Source organism: Colossoma macropomum, unplaced genomic scaffold (genome assembly GCF_904425465.1).
Source record: "Colossoma macropomum unplaced genomic scaffold, Colossoma_macropomum, whole genome shotgun sequence".
NCBI classification, from domain to species: domain Eukaryota; kingdom Metazoa; phylum Chordata; class Actinopteri; order Characiformes; family Serrasalmidae; genus Colossoma; species Colossoma macropomum.
Window position 1 is genome coordinate 4,693,587 of NW_023494800.1, and position 24,099 is coordinate 4,717,685.

General features: G+C 40.7%; 2 protein-coding genes across 2 annotated transcripts in view; one reads left to right on the forward strand and one right to left on the reverse strand.

The window, feature by feature from the left end:
- Positions 1 to 1,316: 1,316 nt before the first annotated feature.
- On the reverse strand, positions 1,317 to 5,420 carry si:ch1073-398f15.1 (cardiomyopathy-associated protein 5). The gene is made up of 2 exons (XM_036588971.1): positions 4,998 to 5,420; positions 1,317 to 3,800 (listed from the first exon to the last, which is right to left on the reverse strand). The coding sequence occupies exons 1-2, from the start codon at positions 5,108 to 5,110 to the stop codon at positions 1,649 to 1,651; spliced, it is 2,265 nt and encodes a 754-aa protein (XP_036444864.1). The 5' UTR covers positions 5,111 to 5,420; the 3' UTR covers positions 1,317 to 1,648.
- Positions 5,421 to 15,291: 9,871 nt separating this feature from the next.
- LOC118820292 (homer protein homolog 1) overlaps positions 15,292 to 24,099 on the forward strand; it is a 57,277-nt gene continuing 48,469 nt past the window's right edge. Inside the window, exon 1 of the mRNA XM_036588576.1 lies at positions 15,292 to 16,600. Coding sequence (XP_036444469.1) covers positions 16,596 to 16,600 — 5 coding nt within the window. The 5' untranslated portion in view covers positions 15,292 to 16,595. The remainder of the gene's footprint in view (positions 16,601 to 24,099) is intronic.

Sequence of the window (24,099 nt, forward strand, 5' to 3'; positions counted from 1 at the left end):
TTGATTTTCTCCTCTCTCCCACAGATGAGAGCTTTAAGTGCTGTTTATCTGATGGGGTTAGTTTTGGTGTCTACCAGGTGGTTGTTAGGAGCCTCATTTGTAATTTTTTGAACTCCCGTTTTTGAAAACTCCCGTTTTTAGCTTATTTTTATTTGACTTTCCCCTTCCTTATGCAAGAGGATTGTCTTATATCCTATAAATAACTTCTAAAAGAATTAATAACTGACTGGAAATTTAAAAAAATGAAAGGTGGTCTCTGACTTTTGCACGGTTCTGCAAGTGATAGACAAGGTAAGCTTCTACAACTCTACAGGGGGCTATTCAAATAAAATATTCCCTAAATTATTATAATAAATTAGGGAGTTTTAAGTTTGCTGTTGCTTAAGAGTAGAGGTGTAATACATGGGTGTATTTTCATAAAAGCTATGCACCCTTCCTCAAAGCCCATCTTAATGCCACAATAAAATACAGTTATCAGACCACTTAATAGCGCTTATGGTCAATTTTACAGTCATATGCAAAAGTTAAATTACATGTTTTCTTGGTTTTCTAAGTGTAAATAAGTGAACACATCCTCTATAGAGAGCACACTTCTACAGATTTTAATGCACAATTTCTGTTTATTTGCTGAGTTTAATATATTGGGGGAAAATAAAACACAAAATGTGGCCTGTGCAAAAGTTACAGCACATTCTATGTTTTATCTTTTTCAATATGTTAAATTCAGCAAGTAAACAGAAATGGTATGCAATATATATATATATATAAACGACCATATCCAGTGTATGCTATATATATATATATATATATATAGCATACACTGGATATGGTCGTTTATTTAATTTCAAATATTTTGTTTTTCAGTTTTTGACATAATTTGAAAATGTCTGTTGCCCTTTATATTATGTGTAAATTTCATTAAGAATAGACAAAAAAAACGGCCCAAAATGACTTGGAAAGATGTCTGGTTCCATTGACTTACATTAAAAGTAAACTAGTTTTTTTCTTTTTCCTGTAAAGTTGCCATTGTGGAGATACAAGGTTTTCTTCCAACAACAGCGATACGTAGATAATCTATAGGGGCCTATATGGGGCTATCCAAATAAAGTGAGACTGTTTTTTCACTTGTTTTCCTTTCACTTTCTCCTTAGATATGTGGATTATCTTCTATCTAATCTTCTTAATGGTTATTTTGACTGTAAATAAAAAAATGAAATGTGGTCTTAGACTTTTGGACAGCGCTATGTTACACATTTATGAATGCTGAACAATTCTAGTGCCATGTTTTTCTAAAATAATAAAGCGACAACTGAAGGTTAGTTCTATTGTTATGTAAATCCACTTGTATGCACGACAACAGGAACAGATTTCACAGTGATCATCTGGTCAGAGCCCGAAAAAAAAGTTTTCAGCGGAAAGTGACAGTGTCAGGATTTGCACGATAGTCTCTGAGTGGGTTTATATTACAGCTCTTGTACAAAAGTTCAGTGAAGTCCATGTACATTGATAGATTATTATATTGTTACAAGCTAAATACATAAATAATTTGGGCTCGTTCCTTCCTAAATGTGCATGCATGAACAGATACAGTTCAGGAGAGCCTGCTTACAAAACTGCAATTGACAATTGTGAATGTTGCCATTTCAAATTATGAGGCTGGAGCATCTACAATCTCGTAATCGGCCTCAACAGCATCGTACAGATTGTCCAGCTGACTGGGGTATTCCACCATAGTGAAGCCCCCATTGTCAGAGCCCTCTCCTCCTCTGGGGGAGTCTCTCTGAGACACAGCACATTCACTTGCCTCTTGCTTGGTGATTAGTTCATAGTCCAGGGCTTCCCCTGTAGCCTCTGTCCCTTTAGCTTCAAAGGTGGACGGAACTTTGTTAGTGCCCAATTCTTTTTCTTGTTCTTGACGTCCCTCAGCCTCCTCCTCTGCTTCTGCTGGAAGCAGAGGAGTCAGATCCAGGAAAGGTTTGGGATGTGGTGTTACGGGGTTGACTCTTTGAGGAGGTCGGATTGAGAGAGGCTCTTTAGGTGGTTTAACTCTCTTTGCTTTTCCTGACTTGGGCGAAACAGTTTTGACCGCGTATTCAGCGATGGCTGACCTGTTGTCCACAGTCACCCAGCTTGTTTCCACGGATGGTGACTCCATGCTGATATCAAGTGGTAAAAAAGCTTCCGCAAGCTCTATGTCCTCTTCTGAAGGTACGAAAACAGCATCTCCCACTTCGCTTGTCCTGTTGCCAGCCTTTGCAGCTTCGTCCTGGAAAACCACACGCCGAGTCTTTGTCTCCTCTCTTGTTTCTTCTGGTTCCACTTCATCTAGCCGAATTGTTTCACATGGGGATGAGCTAGCACTGTTCCTAAAGAAGTCGGTAATTTCTTCATCGTCCTGAGCTCCCGTCTTGTCGTTTCCAAGCCGTGGTACGCCAAAAGCATCCTCTGACCACATCTTCACCCTGTCCGCTTTGTGGTCCTCAGGAAAGGGATCTGCCTCAGTCGCTGGAGTTTCATCTTTAAGCACAAACTTCTCCAGGTAGCCTCTGTCCTCGAAGTCAGACTGCTGACTGTGAAAGGACTTTTCAGAGGTCAAGCTCTCTGTGTCGTCCTGCTTCTGTCTGGTTCCTACAGCATCTGCGTACAGATCTGAGTACATGAACGCCATGGCTTTCGGCTCCTCCAGCAGGTTAGGGTCTATGATTTTTGGAGGTCCTTCAGGGAGGAAGATTGGAGTCAGGATTGACTCCTGGCTACCAAACAAGGCAGATCCACTTTCCTTTAAGGGTGACTTTGGCGCTTCCCCTTCTGTATTTGTGCCATCCTTGGGCAGGCTTTGCCTGTCTGGATCGCTTCCACCACCATAAAATACCTCGTCCACATGTTCACTTGCGATCTCCAGTCCACTGAGAGACACTGAGTCAGCTGAAACTTCAACTTCTGGCTTTGTCTCAACAGCTTTGTCTTTAGTCTCATCTGCTACCTGCTCAGTGATGATCTCAGGATCATGGATAGCTTCTAGTGGAGGAGCCACAGCTGGTGCCTGATGGTCCAACAGCGTGAACTTCTCAAAGTAGTCTTCGCTAGTCGCTCCTCTTCGTGGTGGCTTAATGGGTGTTGGCACAAGTGGTTCCGGTACTGCCTGGACAATGGCTTGGAGGTTCTCTGTTTGGGTCTCCTCAGTTTCAGGTTCTTCAGCGATGTCTTGGGCTTTTATGACAGGTGTCTCTTCGAGGTAAGACAAGTTATCCGTCAGCTCTTTGCTCTCCTCCTCGTCCACTGTGAATATCTTTGGTGGCGCGATGATGTTCAGAATCTCAGATCCCTCCGAGAGGAGGCAGAACAAGCGCTGGTTGCCCTCGTCTTTTGGATCTTTCTTTTCGTCGATGGCACTCTCTTCCTCCGCTCTCGTATTGGGAAGAGAGACCTCCACCATGGCTGGCCTTTCAGGTCCTGGCAGAACTTCGGCCATTAATGCTGGTCGGTTCGTCACTTTCTCCTCCGCTTTGTTCCTCTTCCTCTTCTTCCTCCTGATCATGTGATCCTCATCCATTATGAAGATGATCTTGCCTGCTGTTTCAGAACTTGGAGTTCCAGAACGTTTGGGAACCAGGCTATAACAGGGTTCTGGAGGAGCAGAACTGAATTCTGAAGCCCAGGGGGTGGAGCAGCGACTGGACGCCGTCTCCCAGACAATCCCGCTGTCCTCACTCTGCACTGTAACCATGGAGAAGGCCGGGTCCATCATCAGACAGTGCAGTTTAGGCTTCACTGCCTCATCCTGGACTATTTCTCTCAAACTGCAAGAAAACAATCGAGCTGTGATTACCAATGTTGTCTTATGCCTTGGCCACCAAAAAATCATGTGTTGGGTCACTCACTGCAGTTTAAATGGTTATACTGACCATTAAACCATGGCTAATGCAAAAAGAAAGAAGATTCTGTAATGATCTATCATTTTGACTTGGTTGCTTTCAGAAAAACTTGAAATAATTTTTAATGTTTGGAAATATTATGCAAACAATATCACTGTAATTGTCTCTGGCTTCTATCTTTAACCTCCTATTGTCTTACTCTGTTTGGCTTATACAATGTGCCCCTTTGTTTCTAGCCATCATATACATTCATATGCAAAAGTTTGGTCAAATTCTTGGTCAAATTTTATTGATTTTCTAAGTGAAAATAAGTTAATACATCCTCTACAGAGACACACATTTTATTGCACAATTATCATTTTCATTTGCTGAGTTCAACATGTTAAAAAAATATATAAAATGTGATATGACACATTTAATGTTTAATTTTTCCCCACAATGTTAAATTCAGCAAATAAGCAGCAAAAACAACAGATGTCTCAATTGATTTTCACTTAGAAAATTAACAAAACCTTGTAAATTGACCAGAAGCGTCAAAACTTTTGCATACGATTGTAGCTTTTCAACATTGTCATCGTTTTATTGGCGTAGTCTTTCACTCCACCACAACTGCTTGTCATTTTGTTTTTGAATACATAACACATTTTTATTATAGAAAAGTAAAAAGAAAAAAAATAAAATGGATAAAATGAGTTTTTTCATGAGCCCAGAAAGATCTGCCTCGGATATTGCAAACACTTTTATATCAGCATTTATATCCAAAACATACATATCACTGTTGTTGGAAGAAAACCTCGTTTCTCCATTTTTGTCATTTTTCAGTTTTTGTCATAATTTGAAAATGCCTGTTGCCCTTTACACTGTGTGTAAATTTCATGATGAATGGACCAGAATGACTTGGAAAAAAGTTTGGTTCCATTGACTTACATTAAAGTAAACTAGGTTTTTTCCTTCTCCTGTAAAGTTACCATTTTGGAGATACAAGGTTTCCTTCCCACAACAGCGATATGTAAGTGAATGCTTGCACACTGTAATACTTGCAAAGAATTCTCATCTGATTTATGAATCATTGCATTAACTATTATGCAACTTGCAAATATTGCAACATGCATTGCAAATCACCTGTTACTCAAATCCTCGACTTCGTCCTCTATAGGCTGGGCTCCCTCTTCCATCACCGCATCTTGCAATATAGTCATCTGATTATCCACATCAATTTTTTCCATTATGTCCATTTTCGTTGCAGTTTTTTCACCAATAACTTCAAGTGCGCTTTGGAGACCTGCAAGTCGTGAAGTTCATGCCATTGCAGCGGGGAGATCTTTCTCTTGCTCAGCATTACCTCTAAATAGCCCGATAGGCATCCCACATGCTCTCAGCTCACCAGCCGAGCTGTGTGTAAAGTGCAGTGTGGTATAGTAAATTTGTCATTGGAACCCACCGATACCTGCTATCACATCAGTGTACTTGTAATCATAATTCACCCTCAAAAAGCTGACATTTTATTTGCTTGAAAGAACTGGAAGAGGGTCACGCACCCTCAACCCCCTGATATCAGTATTGCAATACAGACGCAGATGCTGGACGCATTTTCGCTTCTCTGAGCCAGAGCTAAAAATACTTGCCTTGTTATGGGACATCTCCAAGGTCCAGAAGCACAACCCTGCTAGACACAGCAAACGAAAACAAGAAACAAGGAGAAAATGATGCATGGGTGCAGGATGTATCTTGCGTCAACCTATTTATTCAATGGAAAAGATGATAATACATCAATATTGTGAAATATTCCTAAAACGTACATAACTGGAAATGGTCACAGACCAACAAACAGCTCTGGTCTGCTTTGTGATGTTGATATTTACAGTCAGAGATGGACAAATAAACTGCGAATTGAAAAATACACTTCAGTCCAGAGAGTTTCTATTTCTGCAGGGGGGGTTTTTGGGTTTCGGTTGCAGTAGTAAATCTGTAAAGTCTTCAGAGGACATAGAGGCTGCAACTGAACATTTTCTGTACTGAGCTGGTTTCTTTCAGCTAAATAGTGTTTCATCACTTCCATTGCATCAAAACATCTATGATTGCTCTATAATGCACAGCTACTAAATAGTATGGAAATGCACATTGCTCACAGATGTAGAGATAAGCACATACAACGTTTGTCACATCCATTTCTAGAGCTACAAAACAACTTCCTTCACTGTTCTGGGGTGGAAAGAGTACAAGGACTTAAGAGAACTTAAGAGAAGTTATGTACTGTTTAAAAAATGAACTTCAATCCCAAAAAAGCTGAGATTCTTTTATAGTGTTGTTGAAAAATGGAAAGTTGTGATTATTAAATTCTGTTTGACCCGTATTCAGTTGAAAACAGTGCAAACACACAATATTTGGTGATTTACCTTCTGAACTTGATAGTTTTTTAACTGTTTTTATAGGTTAAAAACAATATTCACTCATTCCGAATTTGATGCCTGCAACACATTCCAAAAAAGTTGGAAATAATAACGTTTAATAATCATTTGGGGACCAAAGACTCCAACTGATCCAGTTTTGAAAGCAAATTTCAGCTGTGCAACCATGTGGGTCTTCAGAATGCACCACGTTTTCATACATATACATACACACATCATCTAAACCGCTTATCCTTCTGGGTCGCAGTGGGGTGCTGGAGCCCATCCCAGCTGTCATTGGGCGGAAGGCAGGACACACCCTGGACAGGTCGCCAGTCCATTGCAGGGCAGACAGACAGACAGACATACAAACACATTCACACACACATTCATACCTAGCGGCAATTTAGCATGTCCAATTGGCCTGACTGCATATCTTTGGACCGTGGGAGGAAACCGGAGTACCCGGAGGAAACCCACGCAGACACGGGGAGAACATGCAAACTCCACATGTTTTCAATGAGAGGCAATTCTGGACTGCAGGGAGGCCATTCTAGCATCCACACTCTCTAGCTGTGTCCCAATCCAGGGGCTGCATCCTTCGAAGGAAGCAGTCAATGAAGGTGTGTCCTTCAAAGGCTGTGTAGACTCACGAAGGCTGAACCGAAATGAGACGGCGGATTTCCTTGCGTCACTGTTCCCCTCCGCGAAACGCCGCTCTTGTCAAGTTCTTTTAAAGTTCTTTAAAGACGGATCCAGAAACTTTGATTTTATTTTATTTATTTTTTTATTTTTTAGAGCTGGAGATGATTCTCTTTGGTCTTTGCTCCCTAAAACAAAATGTTAGCATAAGTTTTGCTTCAGACCACATTGCCTTTTTTTTTTACATTTGTATTGTTAGCTTTTCAACTCAGTTTAAACCCAATATTTACATTAAATGTGTCTCCTCAGCCGCCATTCGCTCCTCTGCTGATGCCGCCACGTTCTTGAATCGCTGGCACAATGAACCTCAGGATATGTTGGCTGGTGAAGGGTGTGATACATTTGGCCTTCAAATGCAGCCTCCAAAGGATGCAGCCCCTGAATTGGGACGCAGCTTCTGATTACACAGCCATGCTGTTGTAACATGTGCAGAATGTGGCTTGACATTATCATGTTGAAATAAGCATGAACATTTCTAATGGTGCCTACACAGATGTGCAGGCTACCCTCTAATACCACCTCCATACCATGACTGGCTTTAGAACTTTACACCGGTAACAATCTGGATTCTTCTTTGACCGGGAAAACCATCCATTTTTCCATGAATGATCTGGAAGGTTAACTCGTCAGACCACAATACAGGTTTATTGTGTAAACAATAAGTCAGACACAAGTCGGCTGGACATTGTTGACAAATGGCTTCTGTTGTATATTGAGAGAGTTTGGTCAGATTATTCCTGAGCACATGTGGTGAAATCCATCACAGAAGCATGCCAGGTTACACAGATTGGATTCCCTGAATCGATGGACGATATTTAGTGCCGTAGGGTGTGAAATACCTAAAATCTGTGCAGTTGCTTGTTAAGGAAGAGTGTTGGGCTACTCGATGATGCATTTTTGGCAAAGTGGCGAAACTCAACCTGTCCCCGCTCTTAAAGGACTAAGCTTTATCTGGGAGCTCTTTTTTATACACAAGCAGGACTGCATCATCTGTTTAAGAAGTTTTTTCAACATTTAAACTTAACAGTTTTTTAAGGTGTTCAATGCAATAATTTCAGAATGAGTGTATTTTTACAAAACACAATGTTGATAAGCTAAAACATTTAATATCTTGTTTAAATGCAGGTCAAAGTAGATTTAAAAATCACTGTTTTCTGTTTATTTGCATTGCACAGGCTGTCCCAATTCAGGCTTGTAAAAGTGGAGGTGGAAGTAAGAAGCCAAAAATATACTTGAGTGAAAGTAAAAATTAAACTTAAATCCATAAAAGTAAAAAGTGAATGTTTTAACAAGTAAACTGAAAGTGCTGTGTGATGCAGTGATACCAGTTCTAACTGAGAGATAAATTAGCATAGCAAGTTAGTAGGCAATTTCATTTTACACTGATTTGAACTTGTTTGAACAATAAGTTAACCTTTGTGTGCTGTTGATGTGTTTGTTACTCAGTGGTCTGGTGGACCCATCACATTATTGTCTTTTTTTTTTACATCAATACAGCCAAAACAATTTATGTTAAAATACCAGATGTTTAAAATATCACAAGTGTCCAGCGTAGGGTTCTCCTTTAGCAGCTGTAGCCAGTCAGCAGCCTGTCCATGTTGTCCCCCCCCCCCACACACACACACAGACACACACACACACACACACACATACAAACACGTACATACACACACACACTAACAGCAGGCCATGTAGGAGGAGAACAGAGTGAAGGACACAGCACCTCCACACTTTTATTCCCCGCGGGTTCACCCAACACCACATGTGTAATATAAATGTGTGGGGGGTGAACAGAGTGAAGACACTGAAAATGGGTTATTTTATATGTTCTTCACAGAAAATGAGCAAAGGCCAAGAATCTGAGGATGAAATAATAATAAATCACATCATTTTTTCTTTTGGTAAATATTGAAAATGGGTCCCACAGACCTGAACACCACACAATGGTTAAGATGTGAAGAAGCTCAATTTACTGGAGAAAAATTGCCTTTTTATGATTTGTAAGGAATACTTTGAGAGTCTAAAAAGTATATTTTTCTATGAAATGTAAATGAAGCACAAATCTTCCTAAATAATACTTAAGTAAAGTAAAAAAGTACAAACATTTAAGTTCATTGTACCCGTCCCAGTCTAAATTTTGCCAGCTGCAGGTTGAAATGTTCAATGTGTGAGCAGGAGTGTGTGACTGCAGATAATGTGAGAGGACCAAACACATTATCGTGTGGTTTATTTTCTTTTATAGAGCCAGGACTCCCTCTTAGCTACTAAACTGAAGGACCTCAGCTAAGCCCGAGGTTCATGCCATCACCTGTTAACGCCTGTCACCTTAACTATGTGCATGTGTAACAGAAGATGAACGCGAAACAGGAGACAGCCAAAGCTGTGAGAGTGTACATACGCCTGCCTGACTGTGCTGCTGGGTTTTTCTCACCGAGCTGGAGGTCAGACACACCTTAAAAAGTATTACAAACACAATGTTGTTTTTATTTCATAGAATTTACTTTCGATAGCCAGTTTATGACTGATATGCCTGAAGGATTCATTTACATTTTCCTTATTTTGTAGATGCAAAGCAGCTCATGGACCAGGGCCTGAATTCACAAGTCTCTTAAGAAATAAAATCTTCTTAAATGTGCTTTTTATATTAAAAAATTTTAAGATTAATTGTTATTTTTCAAAAATGTCTTAAGAATGATCACATCTTGCTAAAGTTTTCTCTTAAAGGGGGATTCTCATAATTGTATTTTGTAATTTTGGTTCTTAGAACAGCTTTTGTCAAACTGCCCCTCATTTACCTCACTCACTTACATTTGGCAAGCCAAAGATGCTTCACAAGGGGGCGCTATTCAGTTGCTCCCACATAAAACTGAAAGGTCACCATGGGTATCCACATGGAAAAATTCACCGAAATAAGGAGGTGGTCATAATGTTATGCCTGATCGGTGTGTGTATATACATATATATATATATATATATATATATATATATATATATATATATATATATATATATATATATATATGTTTCTTATATATTTTTTGTATATTTAAGTACTACAAGGGGGCTACACACCTAAGATTTTCACTCACCTTTGCACCTGTGTAAACGTGATGTGACAATAAATGTGATTTGATTTGATTTAAGGTGGAATGGCATTTAAGGTGGAACAGGAAAAAAAAAGGAGCTGGTGATTATCTTCAGCTTCACATCACCAAAGAATTAGGGGTGGGTGATAATAAATAATTGTCCCCCTCTTTAAAGGCATATGATGCCCTAAATGTAACTAAAGCCCAGCAGTGAGGAGCTGAACTTTACCCTCCTCTGCTGTCACTGCAGACTGGCAGGGTTGCCTACAGAGCAGCGCTAGTAGCTGTTAATGAAGTAATGCTCTTTTTATTTGAAGGCTGTTCCATTTCATAGCGGAAGATTTCAACCACTACCCCTTTTAACTCAGTTCCAAGGAGCAAGGTGACACTTGAAAACAAGGGGTAGGGGTAAAAATAAGAAATGGGATTGCTAACAGGTATATAACATCAAGCACATAGCCATGCAGTCTCCATAGACACACAGTGGCAACAGAATAAGTCGTACTGAAGAGCTCAGTGTCTTTAAATGTGGCACTGTCATAGGGTGCCACCTTTGGCACAAGTCAGTTTATGAAATTTCTGCCCCGCTAGAACCGCCCTGGTCAACTGTAAGTGCTAAAATCATGAAATGGAGTCATTTAGGAACAACAGCTCAAATACGAAGCAGTAGATCATCCAAACTGTGCTGTAAAAATCTCCCATCCTCTGTTGCATCGCTCACTACAGAGTTCCAAACTGCTTCTGGAAGCAACATCAGCACAAGAACCGTGTATCCATAGTGTATGAAGGCCTAAATTCCCACAGACATACTCCAAAATCTTGTGGAAAGCCTCACTAGAAAACAGAGGCCTTTAAAGCCGCAAAGGGGGGCAAATCCATATTTATACCTGTAATATTAGAATGGGAAGACCAACGAGCTCATAAAGGTTTAATGCCAGGTCAGTTGTGCTTCATTAAAGTGGTGCATTGCGTCAGTGACACTACATGTCCTTGTTTAATTATGACACATCTCGCTAATGTATTCACAGGCCAACCACAAGGTGATTATATTAATGTATTTAAGGTTGACATTGTAAAGCCTTCACAAAAAGAACAAACGCTTACGCCCTGCAGCAAATCAGAGTGTGGGAGACTCAGCTGGCACTGCACTGATGCAGCTAACATCCAAACTGAGGCCTGAGGCTAATCACATGCATAATGAGAGCAAGTAGCACTGCATAACACTCTCTGTGCTGCTGAATGTCCTACGCCTAACAGTTCAGCCAGAGTGCAGCATGCATTTGGGAATGCATCACTTCTGCCAAAAGGACAGGGTCTCTCTAAAGAAGGGGGCATCAGCAATTTCTAAAACAGCTGTTTAAAGGGGAAATCCACCAAATTTTAAAAAACATCAGCATCGTTCAATCAAGAGATGTGAAGTCACTCAGAGGTTTGATGTGAAATGGTTGATTGTAGATATTTCTTTACAGTGGTGGTGATAGGAACCAGGGGTCGCCATGACTACAATACAAATATAGCCATTTTATTTGCTACACATCAACGTTATATGTAATGTTGATGATGGTTAAATAGAGGCAAATCTGAAAAAATAACTTTTCTTTGGCGATTATGTTGCCTTACAACACCCTGCATGCATCTCCCTGCCAGGAATTCATTTGAAACATATGCTGTTATCTCAAAACTGTGAGTTCAGACCATGCCTTCAACATGGTGGCAGTATGAGGGAAGGGGGAGGACTCTCAGAACATGAGCTGGAGTTCTGGGCAGCTTCTGCCTGTAGCTAGAAGGCCACACATTTATCTTAAACAATGTCATGGGCATCAGGTATCAGAGTATTTGTAACCTTTTCAGGCTATAACTGTCTGTTAGGGAGCTTTTAAACCAGTTATACCTCAGACACACATATAGCATATATGGAAAAGTGTACAACTGTACATATCATAGCTCTTATTTTATAACTTATATCACAGTAGAAAAACTGTATATTGGGATGGTGCAACAACACATATATTATTAGTGTGTATTGTGTATATGTGTATATATTAATCTAATGTGGGTGTATATATATATATATATATATATATATATATATATATATATATATATATATATATATACCCGGACCCGGGCGACCAGGGTCGTTTCTGTGTGGGGTTTGCCTGTTATATATATATATATATATATATATATATATATATATATATATATATATATATATATATATATATACACACATATATACATATATATATATATATATATATACATATATATATATATATATACGTTTCTTATATATTTTTCGTATATTTAAGTACTACAAGGGGGCTACACACCTAAAATTTTCACTCACCTTCGCACCTGTGTAAATGTGATGTGGCAATAAACGTGATTTGATTTAATTATGCAGAAATTTTGGTTAAAAGTATCCTTTAACTGTTGTGCCTTGGATGCAGAAAGCTAACTCGCCATTATTAAGCCCAGTTTCAACTTGGACTTGTGAGAATTAGAATGGAAATCCAGACATAGGAATTATAGAGAAACATGGTGCTACAAAATGCTGTAAATAGAGAAACAGCTTGTGTGGATAATCTGAACGCATGAACAGAAGAATGAATGAATAAACAAATGAATGAATGTCCTCTGTGGTGTTGCTGCTACAGGCATTACAATCAATGTCCACAAGATGGCCCTCATCAGATGTGATATCATGCACTGAAGTGCACCTTGAACCTGGATGAGGCATCGGGCCAAAATTTGAAGTTATTTGGTGGATTAAATGACATAAGATGTAATGACAAAAAAAGGGGGGATAGGAATTCTAACCATTTATTAAGAAACTGTATGTGATTGCAAGTGATTTCCTCTTCTGATCACAGAGCTGCTGTGGGCTGGATATTTTTTGGTGGTGGGCCTCTCTCAACCTAGCAGCAACACTGATGCTACCTTGCCAAAACCATGTCAGTGTCGTTCAATGCTGGAGTGGGTAATCGGGAGAATAAACCTGGCAGGTTTTGGGCTGGTTACTGTGAGCTAATACATGAGCACAATAACACTCCAAGTGAACGTCTGTATTAATTTAGAACATTGTACAGTGGATAGAGATTAGATGAAGCTGTACTTAGCTTCACATTCATATTTCCCATTCCACCTTAACTGACGTGGCAATTACATTCGGACGCATGTCCGGGCACTAATGTGTAATAGCTACACTACTTAAGGTGGAACGGAAATTTGAAGCTAAAATCAGCCTTGAGAGATTAGCGTATGACATTCAGCGTGATGCTGTGAATCTGACCCAACAGGCGGCTCTACAGAGTTCATGACTTTTTCCGCAGCTTTTCTTACGTGGATCATGCAAAGACAGACAGCAGCTGTAAGAACAGCAAAAAACACCAAGGTCACACCGAGAAGACAAGAGTGAGAAAACTATTTACAGGGAACTTCCACCAATTTCTGAAAACGTCTGGTTCCGATCACCATCACACCGTCATTTCTCTAAAATAGACCATTTCACACCAAACCACTCTGAATGACCCTGTTTACATCTCAACCATTTAATTATACAGAAAATTTGAATAATTGGTGGAGTTCCCCTTTAATGAGGATTATTAAGCAGGTAGGCAGTAAGAAATGCTGACCTTAAATTATTGACCTAGCATTAGTTTGTAGCATATTGACTACCACAATCACAAGTTCAAAGGCTTTGCTGTGTGTGTGTGTGTGTGTGAGAGAGAGAGAGAGAGAGAGCATTTGAGGTGGGCTGGTCTGCATCATGTAACTCCTGGTCTGAAAACCAGTCCCACTTCAGCCCTGGTGTCACTGCTGTGCTAAGAATGGCCCACCATCCAAATCTGTCAACAGCACCACAGATGGATTACTGACCAGGCCATTTGGGCCAGTGCCCAGGGGCCTCTGACTGCCAGGAGCCTCGGTGGGCCTCAGAACACAAGGCCTGAGGGGGCTCAAATACTTGGGACAGTCTAATACACATACAAACATTTAAATAAGAGCCACTGAATTTGTACATATTGCTAAATGAATGAAATGAATAAAAATATGTTAGCTGTTCTCAAGTTTTATATTCATTATAGCTTCATAGGATTTAGTTGTTGCTGTTCCAGTGGAATGTTTTACACAGTGTGTACTTTTCAATGCATGCAGGGCGACTTCTGTTTTTGCATTATCATGATTCAAGTTTGTCTTTAAACATACAAATTAAGGGTGGGGGATATGGCAAAAATTTCACGATACACAACTGTCACAAAATTTTTATTTATCTGGCATCTTATAAGTTGGAACAGAAAAAAAGCACAGTTTCACAATTGCTGTTTATCTGCTGAACATTTTGCAAAAATATGCATAAATTGTGGCCTGTGCAAAGGTTAATGTGCATTTCATATTTTATGTTATTTTCCCTCCCAGTGTGCACATAAATAGAAACTGTGCTCTATTCCTTGTAAAGGATGCATTAACTTACTTTCACTGAGGAAATCAACTAAACATGTAATTCGACTGTAGGTGTTCAAACTTCTGCGTACGACTATATAATTATGCCTCATACATTTTCAGGCTCCTTCGGCACGGCCGTCAAATGCTGTGGGCTCTGAGCGCAGACAGCACAGTCACCTATTCTTGATTTTTTATTTTTTTACTTTAAATACATGGCAAGGGGGTGCAGTGGGTGGTGCTGTTGCCTCATAGCAAGAAGGGCCTGGGTTTGATTCCCCGGCCGGGTGACTGGGGTCGTTTGTGTGTTTCCTGCATAGGTTTCCTCCCACAGTCCAAAGACATGCAGTTAGGCAAACTGGAAATGCTAAACTGGCCCTAGGGTGTGTGAATGTGTATGCCTGTGTGCCCGTCCTCTGATGGACTGGTGACCTGTCCAGGGTATTTCCTGCCTTCCGCCCAATGAGCACTGAGATAGGCTTCAGCACCCCCTGCGACCCAGGAGGATAAACACATGCAGTTGTAACGTCCTTGCTCTGTTTCTGTCCGTGTCGGCCTTTGTTTATCTTGCCTCTTGCGTCAAACCATGTGCTTCTGTTTTTGTTTTCCTGCTCCTCCCTGGCTCCGCCCTTTAGTTACTCCCCTCACCCGTGTGGTATCTATAACCCTGCCTTGTAATCATTAGCCCCAGATGCATCTTGCTGTGTCCCGTGTATTTCGGCCCCTCTCTTGGCCTGCCTCGCCTTTGCCGTGCATTGTATGTGCGTTTGTTGGTCTTCTTGTTTAGATTTGAAAGTACGTCTCTTTGTTTCTCTCAGTTTTTCAGTCTCTGTCATTTCGTTCTTTCGCTTGGACGTCTCGGAAATGCTTGCTACCTCAAACATGGACATGGACATGGGAAAAGAAGGTCCTGGGTGAAAATCTCCAACCTGAAAGGTGCATTTTAAGGCTGGTGGCATTAAATAAAAATGTTTTTTAATAGGGTGCCACGTCACCAAACCGCCGGAAATGATGTTAGACTTTGATTGCCCATGACGTCAGGGTTTCAAAAGTGCGGGGTGACGTCGTGCGCGGCAGTGGTGGGGGGAGGGGGGTGGCGTGATGACGTCGAGCGGTTTAATACTGTGGGCGAGCGAGCAGCGAAAGGCGGGGAGATGGTGGTGGTGGGGGGGGATGGAGAGGAGATGAATGGGAGGAGAGCGGGTGCAAAAAGAAGAGGATTCTTGCGGGGAAGGACGTGGAAGGATATCAGGTCCACGAACAGAGGAAAATAACATTAAACGAGGCTCCCAGGCTGGCCTAGTTATCTATCTGTCTGTCTGTCTATCTTCCCGTATCAGACAGGGGCGATGCTCGCTGCTCCTCTCTGCTGAAGGAAGGACGAGACAGCGAGAAATGAGCTGGTTTTTATGGGGAGATAATAAACCAGCATCCGCCGTCTTTTGCGCCTCGTCCGGTGAGGATGCGCGCTGGTAGGCGCTGATGGCGCGTCGAGAGCAGCAGACCCTCCATTAATAACCACAACGAGAACAAATGATGATACAAAGTGAAATGATGGTGGAATGAGCGCGCGCCGTATCGCTATCACTTCTCTGCCCAGGAATAAGCGCGCGCAGCCGGGCCCACCGCTCGCGAGAGGTGTGGTGTCAGAGTGAATAGCGGCAGAGGACAGAGCACGGACCGCCGCTGGTCAGTGAGCACCGCCACCCTGCATGTCCTGCATGTCTGTTCCAGCGCGGTGGACATCTGAGGAGATCAGAGAAAGAGGGTGGGGGGGGGAGGAAGGGCAGCAGCCACTCCGCCGCTGGACGGGCACGAGCTGTCCGTGCTGTCCGCGCAGCTCTGAGCTGTGATTTGTGCGCCCACATTTCTCCAACGAGGGGAAAATGAAACTTTCATGCGCATCTGCTTTGGCCATCCTGCGCCCACACGTCGCTCTGAAGACACAAGCCTCCATATAAACACTCGCGTTTAACGGCAAGCCATGTCGGACTGAGGCGGAGGGACTCCAGCACCGGAACCACCGCTGTTTTGGAGGGGCAGGAAGGCGGCCGACGACCCCCAGCTTCCACGAACTGCTCGATAAGCCAGCCAAAATGGGGTATGTACCGCTACGACACGGTGGTGTTGGAGGTTTGTGCTAAAGATAACGCCTGTCTGCGTTTGGCGGAGAGACTAAACCAGTCGCTCCCCAGCCTTAGGCCTCTGACCGAAGACCGCCTTATGGAGAGAAGTGTGGTCCAGATAGGTTGTGGTTTGGCATTTCGAGCCGTAGGACCCACCTGCCTCCCCCCACCTCACAATGGGTCTGTTAGCAGGACACTGGGAAAACCCTGTTGTTTTCTAATTAGTGTCCAAAGGTCTGCACCTGCTCATCCAACGTTTCTTATGAAATTAGGGAGGGTAAAGGTGAATTCTGCCCATTTAAAAACAAACAAAACTGCATCATCCAATCTTTAATGTGAACCAAATGATTTGGGATGGTTTGATGTGAATTATGCCAGAATTCTTCACTGTGGTGATAGGAACCAAACGTCCAAAGCCTCTAAATCCACCCGTATAGGAGGTTATTAAGGAAATTGTCCCAAAAATGTTGTCAGATGTTTGAGAAATTGGTTTAAGTTTTGAGGTTTTGGCCTAAGATTTTATTTTCTGAGAATTTTTTAAAAATCCCTTCATGGCGGAAGGATACACGCAGGGTGATATAAGGTAAAAAATAGTCCCTTAAAAAGAAATTCAAGATTGAATTAAAATTTTATTTTATTTTGTTTAGCTATTACCAACATTATACTCAAAGAAACTCAATAGATACGTGTGGATTCACTGCTCTTTTTGGGTAGTAAATAAAATGCCTGTATTTGTGTTGTAGACATCTCAACACCTGGTTCCGTTTCACCACCGCAGCAAAGAAATCGGAGTCAGCAATTTTTCTGTTTCACATCAAATCACCCTGAATGACTTTGATCTCAGTGATTATATTATGATGATTTTTTTCCAAAAAATCAACAGAATTCCCCTTTTGTAGGGAGTTTGTCCCCCTTTGCTGCAGTAACAGCCTCTACTCTTCTGGGAAGGCTTTACACTAGATGTTGGAACATTGCTGTGAGGATTTGATTGAGCATTAGTGAGGTCGGGTACTGAGTTTTGGATCACTCCAATTCATCCCAAAGGTATTGGAGCCCTATCACTCCAGGGAACACAGTTCCACTGCTCCACAGCCCAGTGCTGGGGGCTTTATACCCCTCTAGCCCATGCTTGGTATTGGACATGGTGACCTTACGCTCATATGTGGCTGCTCCAGAGCATCCCATTCTCTTGGTCGGTGTGGATTATAGCTGTGTGTGCACAACTGAATGCCTGTTTCAGCAATGCGTGCACCTTAAAGTGGCTGAATTCACTCATTAGATGGGCTGTGTGGACACTTTTGTACATATAACAATGCCTAGTTAAATAGATGTTACCTTATGTCTTACAGAACCATTCAAACACACTCTAGAAGCCACAGTTTTGGAAGTGTAGTGTTTTGGCTGTGTAGCCTTTGGTTTGCAAAGTGATGTATTATGTATGGACAGCTAACTGCATGTAATATTGCATAAGGATATGGTGCATGTGAAGCTAACTCGCTCTGCCAAGGAGACGGTCGAATACAGTGGCAGCTTCTCTCATGTTTTCCTGGACTCGGATGACCTGAGCAGCGCTTAAGCCAATGAAAGGCCAGATGCAGTCAAAAATAAACAAAAAGCCCTTGTGCTACATTTTTTTGAGGTCCACTTATGACACTTGTGGGTTTATGCACCCAAAATCAGTCATAATTCATTTTCCTATTTCATAAAGTCTCTTATAATTTAACATTTTTTGTTACTTTGCTTTTAAGACTGATACGAAAATACAAAATGACCTCTGTTCTGATTGGCTGCCCTGAACTGCACTGCATTCAGAAAGCAGTCCTGGCTAAAACATCCTTATACTTTCTGTATAATCGGACGGAGCTAAACTGCTGTAGGTTCAACAGGCGGATACATGTAAACGAGCTGGGTTTTGTGGCATCACAAATACAATGCATATTCAAAACAGGCTGTTTTTGGACATTTCGAAATTTTTAACAATATTTACATACTGAGTCAAACTACTGTGTTAGAAAAGTGAGGAAAAATCGGTTTTCCATGATGTGAGCTCTTTAAATAATTTCCAAGAAAAGACGAAAGCACAAAAGACATGATAGCATTTCTGCTTCACTTGGTTTTTGCCGCTGCCTTGCGTCTTTATGTACACATGAATAAGTACAGCTTTTACTATTTTCGCACACGTGCCAGGCTCTCGGACAGGATTTGCTGCTCTGAGGGAATGTGGTGACATAAGAACTCTGTCCTTTAGAGCCTGTGTGTCAAACACAAGGCCTGCGGGCCAAGTCAGGCCCGTGACACGATCCTTTTCGGCCCAGGAAATTATTTTAGTTTTTTATTCTTACTGGCTCATGTCAGCCTGAGATGCACTATGATAATACAGTGTTATATACTGTTATGTTTTTTAACTTCACTTACAGGAGTCAGTTAGCCCTTTAAAAGTCCTGTATGTGGACCCACACTTCAATTCCTCACTCTAAAAACTACATACCTTACACATTAGTTTCATAGTAGTTACCAAATAATTTGTAGTAATTACTGAATAGTAAGATTAATAACTGAAAAATAAACCTGCGGTTTAAGAAGGTAGGTTTTAATTCAGTGGTAGTGATATAAACAGTCATTCAGAGTGGTTTGGTGTGAAATGGTTGATTGTGGAGACTCAGATTTCTTTACAGTGGTGATGATAGGAACCTGGGGTCACCATGACTACAACACAAATATAGACATTTTATTTACTATCCAAACCACCAGTGGACCTACACGAGTCTTATGAGCTTTTATATGTAATGTTGATGATGGTAAACAAAATTATTTTAGTTTTCTATTCTTATTAGCCTGTTTCACCCTGAGATGTACTACAGTCTCCAGCATGCACTGCAACGTAGTGTGCGTTCTGACCCCTTTGCCCAACAGCAATCTGTGGGTCAGCGGTTACACAAAAAGAAAAGATGCCTGAAGTCTAGTTCAAACAAATAGGCGGTTTTAAAAACTGCCTAAAATTTCTTTGTAGTTTTGGCATATTTTAAATAAACGATGGCCCGTTTGGGTCAAAACGTTAAGTAAATATGAAATAAAAACACAGCTGGCCCACAGATTAGCTCAGATTTTTTAATATGGCCCTTTTGGTTGTTGAGTTTGACACCCCTGCTTTAGAGTGACGAGTGACGTTAGCCATATTTGTCTGGCTTGTCGATGAGGAGCAGTACAGAAAGAAAACAGCCATTCTCATACAGCAGACATGGACTCGTCATGTGGCTAAATAAGTGAATGTGATGGTGGGCTTGATTGTGTTGAGTTCTTTTGGATGCTTTGGCCCTGATGTGCTGTTGAAGTGGTTCAAGGGTTTTGCATTCATTGCATACTAACAAAGATGATCTCTCAGGTCTTAGTAGGCATTTAATATGATCATATCGCTGTTGTCAGAAGAAAACCTTGTATCTCCATGTTTTTCAGTTCTTGTCATAATTTGAAAATGCTTGGTACCTTTTACATTGTTTGTAAATGTCATGATGAACGGACAAAAAGAAATGACCTAAAATGACTTGAAAAAAAGTCTGGTTCCATTGACTTACATTAAAAGTAAAGTAGGTTTTTTCCTTCTCCTGTAAAGTTTTAATTTTGGAGATATGAGGTTTTCCTCCGACAACAGTGATGCGTTATCGGTTTTTATGTTTTTTTATTTCTTGATGGCATCACAATCAACCTACAGTGTCATATACTGTAATGTTTTTTAACTTCACTTACAGGAGTCAGTTAACCCTTCAAATGTTGAAGTCCTGTATGTGGGCCCACACTTCAATTCCTCACTCTAAAAACTACATACCTTACACATTAGTTTCACAGTAGTTACCAAATAATTTATAGTAATTACTGGATAGTAAGATTAATAACTGAAAAATAAGCCTGCGGTTTAAGAAGGTAGGTTTTAATTCAGTGGTTGTGATGTAAACAGCCATTCAGAGTGGTTTGGTGTGAAATGGTTGATTGTGGAGACTCAGATTTCTCTACAGTGGTGGTGATAGGAATCAGGGGTCACCATGACTACAACACAAATATAGCCATTTTATTTACTATCCAAACCACCAGTGAACCTACATGTGTCTTATGAGCTTTTATATGTAATGTTGATGATGGTAAAATACTAATAAATCTGAAAAAATTATTTTCTTTTGTTTCTCTTTTGCCCACAAAGGCCCAGACTTTCCTCTCCACCATGAATGTCTTTTAAAAATACGTTTTAGGCCAAAATCTTCTCAAAACAATAAAAAAAATAGAGTGTTCGACATCATAGCCGTTTTGTGTAATAACTTACTGTGAGGGAGCTTTTAGAGGCATTAAAATCTTCAGACGTCTGGTTCCTATTACCACCAGTGTGAACAATTCTGGCTCTGTAAGTTTCTCTAGGAAAGGGCAGTTCACATCAAACTGCTCTGCTCTTACGTCTTAGTGACTTTTAAAAACTGCCCTCTAAGCGTCTTGTCAGTGTCTTGCCATGCACCCCAGTCTCTACGCTTTGCTGGAGTTCTCTCGATCACTTCTTCATGCTTAAAAGGCCCATATCCTTCTTTTTTATCATTCTTTCCCCGACATTCACTTGTGACGTTTGTGTAGGTTTATTTAAAGAATGTCTTAATTCATTTTAAGTCTTTAGGTCAGTCCTAACTCTTAATTCATTTTCGTGTGACCACTTTTCAACCTTGTTTTACCCCTAAGAATTAAATAGGCAGCTTTTGTCACTGTCTCTTTAAGACTGAGACATGTAAATGAAATTATTTTAGTTTTCTATTCCTATTAGCCCATTTCCCATTGAGATGCACTACAGTCTCCAGCATCCACTGCAACGTAGTGTACGTTCTGACTCCCTTCCCTCAACAGCAGTCTATGGGCCAGCGGTTACACAAAAAGAAAAGATGCCTGAATTCAAGCAAATAGGCAGTTTTAAAAAACTTGTTTGAAAAAATTTTTTAATAGGTATTCAATGCCAATTTTGCTGTTGCAGTTTTGACATATTTTAAATAAACAATGGCCCTTTTGGGTCAAAATGTTAAGTAAAAATGAAATGAAAACACCGCCGGCCCACAGATTAGCTTATTAGAGATCATTAATATGGCCCTTTTAACACACCCCTGCTGTAGAGTGACGTTAGCCATAATTTAATGTAGCCATAATTTAACAATTTTTTCAAGTCATTTTAGGTCGTTTCTTTTTGTCCAATTATCATGAAATTTACGTACAATATAAAGGGTAACAGGCATTTTCAAATTATGACAAAAACTGAAAAACGATAAAAATAGAGATACGAGGTTTTCCTCCGACAGCAGTGATATGATCATATTAAATGCTGTGTTCTGATTGGCTGCCCTGTATTGTGTTTCATTCAAAAAGCAGTCTGAGACATTCCTTGTAGCAGGGCTGAACTGCTGTAAGCTCAACAGGAGGAAATGTTTTGGTTTTTGTGACATCACAAAAGCAGCGAATTTCAAACGAGATGCTGCCTTGGTTCCGTAGATGGACTGGGGAGTGAACAGTACGTTGTGAAACTTACCTACTACATCAAAATCCTTTATTTGAAAGAGCGAGGCAAAAAAGGAGAGGCCTTTGGACTGAATGAAGGACAATAAAGAAAAACGCATTTGTTGAGTCCAACTAGGAGCCACGCAGCATGCAGGCAGTCCAAAAATAGTTGCTGTATCTGAAATATGCCCCTTTCAGTGAGTTGGGGCGCAGCGGAGCAGCGAGAGCCGAGGCTGCCGAGCTTTACATAATGAATGAATGTAAACTAGCTGTCAAGCTGAAATTGCACCTCTCTGCATTTATGGTGCGCGCAGCACAGACTGGGTAGATAAACGATGATGTAACAGCAGTGGTTAAAGCATAAAAGCAAGCTGGGTTTGTCTGATGTCACCAAAAGCTATTGGAGGTGTTTGTCCTCCTGTGCTTGCAAGCTTTTGAGTGTATGTGCAGCTGGGCCTGTGCCTGGTAACGGTAAACCAAAGTGCTGTGATAACAGTAAAGAATCGCAGTATTCGCACACATGAACACAACCGAACTGGGTGATATTCTAGCTTAATACCACATTTATTGAACCTAACACGGATGAGATTGTTGAAGAAACGCGGCTGCTGAGCTGAGCTGGTTAAACACACTCTGTGCTGCCGGCTGATATCACGGCTGTACATAAAGCCGCTTCCAGTTTATGGTGAAGATTTTAGGACATCCTCAAATCACAGCGTCAGGTTTCACACATCAGACAACACAGCTTCAACTCTCCTGGAAAACACTGTCACATATAAGCTCTCGTGCAGACGAGTTAAGCTAAGTGGCAACAGACACCACAGCATTGTACAGTTCCTTATAACTAGAGTAATTACAGTTTTATGATCACATTAAAGATGAAAATAATCGACACCGCTGACTGAAGAATAAAATAACTGATCTTTTATTTGACAAATTGACTCTTACGTACTATGTTTACTACTGGTAGTATCTCTGTAAGTACATTAGCTGATGCTTCTGGAGTGATGTGCTTGAAAGCATCAGCAGAATACGTACAGAAAAAATAAGAACAATAAAAAATAATAGTAAACATTTTTTCCTTCCACATTTTTTCTTGACAGTTTCTAACTCGGAAGCAGACACGAGATCTGAGCCACGAGCTGATATGTTAGCCCCAAGCTGACCCAATAGCCACAAGCTGTGCCAACACATTAGCCACAGTCTGTTAGTCCAAAGCCTACACATTAGCCACAAGCTAATATGTTAGTCCAAAGCCAGCACATTAGCCACAAGCTAATAAGTTAGTCCAAAGCCAGCACATTAGCCACAAGCTAATAAGTTAGTCCAAAGCCAGCACATTAGCCACAAGCTAATATGTTAGTCCAAAGCCAACACATTAGCCACAAGCTAATATGTTAGTCCAAAGCCAGCACATTAGCCACAAGCTAATATGTTAGTCCAAAGCCAGCACATTAGCCACAAGCTAATATGTTAGTCCAAAGCCAGCACATTAGCCACAAGCTAATAAGTTAGTCCAAAGCCAGCACATTGGCCACAAGCTAATAAGTTAGTCCAAAGCCAGCACATTAGCCACAAGCTAATATGTTAGTCCAAAGCCAGCACATTAGCCACAAGGTAACATGCTAACAGCTAGTCACAATACAAAAATACAGTGATTTGTTGCGATACAATTTGATGTAATGCGATATTCTTTATTGTTAAACCCCATGTGAGTATCTATACGTAAGACGTCCCGTATGTAATATAAATGTAAGTACTTATATTTAATAATCATATATATATATATATATATATACATATATATATATATGTATATATATATATATACATATCCAAACGTCCACATTGAAAATCTGGTATATTTTCCATTTAAACCTGGAAATAAACAACAGAATGTTTTATAATCATTTTGTTTTAGAAAAAATTAAAACAAGTAAAAGTTTCCAGCTCATATATT